The sequence below is a fragment of the Entelurus aequoreus genome, linkage group LG06 (genome assembly GCF_033978785.1).
Source record: "Entelurus aequoreus isolate RoL-2023_Sb linkage group LG06, RoL_Eaeq_v1.1, whole genome shotgun sequence".
Classification (NCBI taxonomy): Eukaryota; Metazoa; Chordata; class Actinopteri; order Syngnathiformes; family Syngnathidae; genus Entelurus; species Entelurus aequoreus.
The window spans coordinates 14,029,714-14,036,641 of record NC_084736.1 but is presented as its reverse complement, the minus strand read 5'-3'; the positions used below and the strand labels follow the sequence as shown (position 1 = coordinate 14,036,641).

At 35.8% G+C, this 6,928-nt stretch overlaps 1 protein-coding gene across 2 annotated transcripts in view; it reads left to right on the top strand.

Annotated features, from left to right (window-relative positions):
* The first annotated feature begins 4,142 nt into the window (after positions 1–4,142).
* The window catches only part of ramp2 (receptor (G protein-coupled) activity modifying protein 2), a 26,301-nt gene continuing 23,515 nt past the window's right edge, over positions 4,143–6,928 (top strand). Inside the window, exons 1-2 of one of the 2 annotated variants that reach the window (XM_062050026.1) lie at positions 4,143–4,363; positions 4,742–4,807. In XM_062050026.1, coding sequence (XP_061906010.1) covers positions 4,219–4,363; positions 4,742–4,807 — 211 coding nt within the window. In that variant the 5' untranslated portion in view covers positions 4,143–4,218. The remainder of the gene's footprint in view (positions 4,364–4,741; positions 4,808–6,928) is intronic. The other variant, XM_062050025.1, reaches the window with a different exon arrangement.

Here is a 6,928-nt window from a genome sequence, read left to right as displayed (position 1 = left end):
CCCTGCTTAGGCTGCTGCCCCCGCGACCCGACCTCGGATAAGCGGAAGAAGATGGATGGATGGATTGGTTTGCAAAAAATATTTTTGGGACCAATTGGGTGAAGTTGCATAATTTCCCACGGCACACCAGACTTGATCTCAGTGGTTAAAAAACACTGCATTAGTGTAGTTTTTTCTTTGGCTTATATAAAGTTTGTCAAAGTCTAAGTTACCGTTTAGCCACCATAGAAAAGATGTGAACTGGAACTTACAGTAGGGAAGGGATATGGCCCCGAGAGAAGGAGGCAGTAATGATTTTGCAATTCAGTCTGCTGAAAATAATGGAAAGCGCCACTCTAGATAGCAAGTGACACTGTGGTCAAAGTTGGAATTGCCACAAAACGCATTTTAAAATATCCAGCCCTCTACTGCCATCTGGTGGCTAAAGCGGATAGCGCACACCCACATTTGTAATGTTTCATGTGTCAGGTAAACCGTGCATGCAGTCACAGATGATGATGATTGTGTGAATGCTTTATGGTTTTCTACACCAAAATTCATCTATTTATTAAACTTCTTCTTCTCCAGATTTTGGCGCGCTCTACCTTCCACATTTTTCACCCGATTCAAGCCGTTCCAACTTCAAACTGTTCAGCCTATTCGGCAATTGCGGGCTTTCCCTTGACAAATTCCAAAAATTCCCAGATTTCTCAGAATTCCAGGTTTTTCGGGACATTTTTTCTATTCAAAATGAACTGGCCATTTTTGCAAACTTCCACCATTTCCACATTTTTCAACCCATTCAAACCATTCCACCTTCAACAGATTCCACCAGCCTGGAAATTCAAACTACCTTTTTTTTCCAACTTCAAAAAAATTCCAGAATTTTCCAGAATTCCTGGTTTTCCACCCTTTTTTCTGGTGACCACTTCTTCCACATTTTTCAACGCATTTCAACCGCTCCACTGTCAAAACATTTCTCTTAATCAAGACACAAAACAGAGTTGTTTTTGAACTAGAAAAATTCCCGGTTTTCCCGAAATTCCAGGAATTCCGTAATACCATTTCTCAATTCAACATGTTACTACGTCAACATTTCTCAACCGATTTGAAAAATTCTAACACCAACCATTTCAAATCATTCAGACCATTCAGGTTGTTTACCATTTTCAAAAAAATTCCCGCTTTTCCCGAAATTCCCACATTTTTGGAAATTCCCACATTCTTCAAAGTTCTACAACTCCCACATTTTTCATCTTATTCAAACCTTCACCTTCAACACATTCCACCAGCCTGGAAATTCAAACTACCGTTTTTCCAAGTTAAAAAAAATTCCAGGATTTTCCAGACTTCCTGGTTTTCCAAAGCCCTATTTACACCCTTTTTTCTGGCGACTACTCCTTCCACATTTTTCAACGCATTTCAACCGCTCCACCGTCAAGACATTTCTCTTAATCAAGACATTTCTCTTAAGACACAAAACAAAGTTGTTTTTTGAACTGGAAAAATTCCCGGTTTTCCCGAAATTCCAGGAATTCCGTAATACTATTTCTCAATTCAACATGTTACTACGTCAACATTTCTCAACCGATTTGAAAAATTCTAACACCAACCATTTCAAATCATTCAGACCATTCAGGTTATTTACCATTTTCCAAAAAAAATCCCGCTTTTCCCGAAATTCCCAAATTTTTGGAAGTTCCCATTGAAATCAATGGGACATTCTTCAAAGTTCTACAACTCCCACATTTTTCATCTTATTCAAACCTTCACCTTCAACACATTCCACCAGCCTGGAAATTCAAACTACCATTTTTCAAAGTAAAAAAAAAATTCCAGGTTTTCCGGGACATTTTTCCCATTCAAAATGAATTGGCCATTTTTCAAACTTCCACCATTTCCACATTTTTCAACCGATTCAAACCATTCCACCTTCAACAGATTCCAGCCTGGAAATTCAAACTACTTTTTTTTCCAAGTTAAAAAAAATTCCAGGATTTTCCAGAATTCCTGGTTTTCCACCCTTTTTTCCTTCCACATTTATCAACGCATTTCAACCGCTTCACCGTCAAGACATTCCTCTTAATCAGGACACAAAACAAAGTTGTTTTTTGAACTGGAAAAATTCCCGGTTTTCCTGAAATTCCGTAATACCATTTCCCAATTCAACATGTTACTACGTCAACATTTCTCAACCGATTTGAAAAATTCTAACACCAACTATTTCAAATCATTCAGTTTTTTTTTTTACCATTTTCAAAAAAATTCCCGCTTGTACCGAAATTCCCACATTTTTGGAAATGGGACATTCTTCAAAGTTCTACAACTCCCACATTTTCATTTCATTCAAACATTCACCTTCAACACATTCCACCAGCCTGGAAATTCAAACTACCGTTTTTTCAAGTTAAAAAAAAATTCCAGGATTTTCCAGACTTCCTGGTTTTCCAAAGCCCTATTTCCACCCTTTTTTCTGGCGACTACTCCTTCCACATTTTTCAACGCATTTCAAAATACCATTTTTCAATTCAACATGTTACTACGTCAACATTTCTCAACCGATTTGAAAAATTCTAACACCAACCATTTCAAATCATTCAGACCATTCAGGTTATTTACCATTTTCCAAAAAAAATCCCGCTTTTCCCGAAATTCCCAAATTTTTGGAAATTCCCATTGAAATCAATGGGACATTCTTCAAAGTTCTACAACTCCCACATTTTTCATCTTATTCAAACCTTCACCTTCAACACATTCCACCAGCCTGGAAATTCAAACTACCATTTTTCAAAGTAAAAAAAAATTCCAGGTTTTCCGGGACATTTTTTCCATTCAAAATGAATTGGCCATTTTTCAAACTTCCACCAATTCCACATTTTTCAACCGATTCAAAACATTCCACCTTCAACAGATTCCAGCCTGGAAATTCAAACTACTTTTTTTTCCAAGTTAAAAAATATTCCAGGATTTTCCAGAATTACTGGTTTTCCACCCTTTTTTCTGGCGACTGCTCCTTCCACATTTTCAACGCATTTCAACCGCTTCACCGTCAAGACATTCCTCTTAATCAGGACACAAAACAAAGTTGTTTATTGAACTGGAAAAATTCCCGGTTTTCCCGAAATTCCGTAATACCATTTCTCAATTCAACATGTTACTACGTCAACATTTCTCAACCGATTTGAAAAATTCTAACACCAACTATTTCAAATCATTCAGGTTTTTTTTGTTTTTACCATTTTCAAAAAAATTCCCGCTTCTACCGAAATTTTTGGAAATGGGACATTCTTCAAAGTTCTACAACTCCCACATTTTTCATTTCATTCAAACATTCACCTTCAACACATTCCACCAGCCTGGAAATTCAAACTACTGTTTTTCCAAGTTAAAAAAAAATTCCAGGATTTTCCAGACTTCCTGGTTTTCCAAAGCCCTATTTCCACCCTTTTTTCTGGCGACTACTCCTTCCACATTTTTCAACGCATTTCAAAATACCATTTCTCAATTCAACATGTTACTACGTCAACATTTCTCAACCGATTTGAAAAATTCTAACACCAACCATTTCAACTCATTCAGATTTTTTTTTTTTTTACCATTTTCAAAAATAGTCCCGCTTTTCCCGTAATTCCCAAATTTTTGGAAATTCCCATTGAAATCAATGGGACATTCTTCAAAGTTGTACAACTCCCACATTTTTCATCTTATTCAAACCGTTCCAACTTCAAAATATTCGGCCTGTTTGGGGAATTGTGTGCTCTACTTCGACAATTCTAAAAAAAAATTCCAGGATTTCAGTCCAACTTCAGCATTGGAGCATTCACACGCAATTCCTTCAGGAATTGCCTCATCTAGTAACAATTTATTTTTTGTTTAACATTTAATAGTGGTTAACTTCTTTTTACACTTGTAAGGCAGTTAAGAAGGTTTAAAGCCGAGTTAAAACATTTTTTGTTTCAAGGCAGCCGCAGCTTAGCCCTGGAACAGATCATTTCTATTCCCATGAATTCCCCACTTAACGAGTGACCCAGTGACGGCCAGTCGGACGCGTCATCATGTGACCACAGAGAGCCACAGAAAGCGATGGAGCGCCTCTTCCCGACTTCATTGGAAGCAGAAAGGGGGTGGGGTGACAGAGGGGTATGGTGGTATCAATAGCAGCTGTTACCTTATCACAAGCGCTCTGTCCCCTCTGCAGGAAAACGCCCATCCTAGGAAACGTGGGCTTCCTGTTGTTTTATGGAGCCTTCCTGTTTAAAAAGAAAAAAAAAAAAGTTAGGATATGTAATCCCTATCCTCCCAAGTGAGGACAGAGCGTTGTTGGGCAACATGACATCCAACAGGCTTCACCTCGTCTTCTCCGCCGCGCTGCTTCTCATGTGCGGTAAGTCCAGCTTTTCTTACTTGTAGATGTCCTCCAGCTCATCTCTCACTGGGAATTCCCATGAGCGCTCCTGTCAACATGTCAGCAGAAATTATTTTTTTTCATCTTCCTGTATTCTTTAATTGAGTCTTCATATTCATATTTCATTCAACAGGATTGATGTTATTCCAAGTCAATGTTATTTATTTTATACGGATGCTTTGATTGTGAAATCCTTGGACTGATACAGATGTTTAAAATATCATTTTTGGCCGCGCCACCACCGTCGTTTTTATTTGTTCCACCTTTCGGAAGTAATTGCTGGCAGTGAAACACCATTCAGTTGATGAATATGGTAAATAAAATGAAGAGATAATTCAATGTGCTTCTCTCGTGCAGCCTCACATGCACCCGTGGTTTGTCTGGTGGATGAAAAGTTAGCAGTGCAATCAGCAACAACAGTCGGTAGGTTTCTTGCCTCTTTTTTTTTTATTCATGGGAGAACTAACCTTCCCCAAGGCTCAACAATCAGGCACCAAATTCAAAGATGAAAAAAAAAAACGTTCTGCAATAATAATCAAAAGCATGAATGTAGTTTTTCTTTTTTTTTTTATCCCATATATAACAAAGACTTTTTTTTTATTGTGTTAAAAAAAAGAAAAAGAAAATATATTTTTGTTTTCCGATGAAAAGCATGTCTCTCCATATTATTTTATTTTTACCCAATAAACAATGTTTATATGTTTCAATGAAGAGTGCTTATCTCTGAATATTTGACATGTTGTTATTATTATATACAGTACAGGCCAAACGTTTGGACACACCTTCTCCTCATTCAATGTGTTTTCTTTATTTTCATGACTATTTACATTGTAGATTGTCACTGGAGGCATCAACACTATCAATGAACACATGTGGAGTTTCTAGTTTCTTCAAAATAGCCGTCTTTTACTCTGATTACTGCTTTGCACACTCTTGGCATTCTCTCGATGACCTTCAAGCACACCTGTGAAGTGAAAACCATTTCATGTGACTACCTCTTGAAGCTCGTCGAGAGAATGCCAAGAGTGTGCAAAGCAGTAATCAGAGCAAAGGGTGGCTATTTTGAAGAAACTAGAATGTAAAACATGTCTTCAGTTATTTCAACCTTTTTTTTGTCAAGTACATAACTCCACATGTGTTCATTCATAGTTTTGATGCCTTCAGTGACAATCTACAAAGTAAATAGTCATGAAAATAAAGAAAATGCACTGAATGAGAAGGTGTGTCCAAAATTTTGGCCTGGACTGTATATATACACTACCGTTCAAAGGTTTGGGTTCACCCAAACAATTTTGTGGAATAGCCTTCATTTCTAAGAACAAGAATAGACAGTCGAGTTTCAGGTGAAAGTTCTCTTTTTCTGGCCATTTTGAGTGTTTAATTGACCCCACAAATGTGATGCTCCAGAAACTCAATCTGCTCAAAGGAATGTCAGTTTTGTAGCTTCTGTAACGAGCTAAACTGTTTTCAGATGTGTGAACATGATTGCACAAGGGTTTTCTAATCATCAATTAGCCTTCTGAGCCAATGAGCAAACACATTGTACCATTAGAACACTGGAGTAATAGTTGCTGGAAATGGGCCTCTGTGTAGATATTGCACCAAAACCAGACATTTGCAGCTAGAATAATCATTCACCACATTAGCAATGTATAGAGTGTATTTCTTTAAAGTTAAGACTAGTTTAAAGTTATCTTCATTGAAAAGTACAGTGCTTTTCCTTCAAAAATAAGGACATTTCAATGTGACCCCAAACTTTTGAACATTAGTGTATATATACACACCCACACATACATGCACACACGTGTGTGTACATATATATATATATATGTATATACACACATATACACACGTGTGTGTGTACACACACACATATATATATACACACATATATATATATATATATATATAAATATATATATATATATATGTATATATATATATATATATATAATATATACACACACATATACACACTTGTGTGTGTGTGTATATATATATATATATATATATATATATATATATATATATACACACACACACACACACACATACATAGGTATGGAGCATACTTATGTACATGTACATCTTTATATATATATATATATATATACATATATATATATATATATATATATATATATATATATATATATATATATATATATATATATATATATATATATATATATATATATATATATATACTAAAAGTATATACATAAACCTATACATGCATAAAGTATATGGGTATCTATATATATATACAGTAGGTACGGAAAGTATTCAGACCACTTTAAAGTTTTCACTCTTTGTTTCATTGCAGCCATTTGCTAAAATCAAAAATCTTGACAGAAAAAAACAGAAATTTAGAATTTTTTTCAAAAATGTCCACATGATCATAAGTATTTAGACCCTTTGCTGTGACAATCATATTTAACTCACATGCTGTGCATTTCTTCTGATCCTCCTTAAAATGTTTTTTTGCTCCTTCATTGGAGTCCAGCTGTGTTTAATTGAACTGATTGGACTTGATTGGGAACG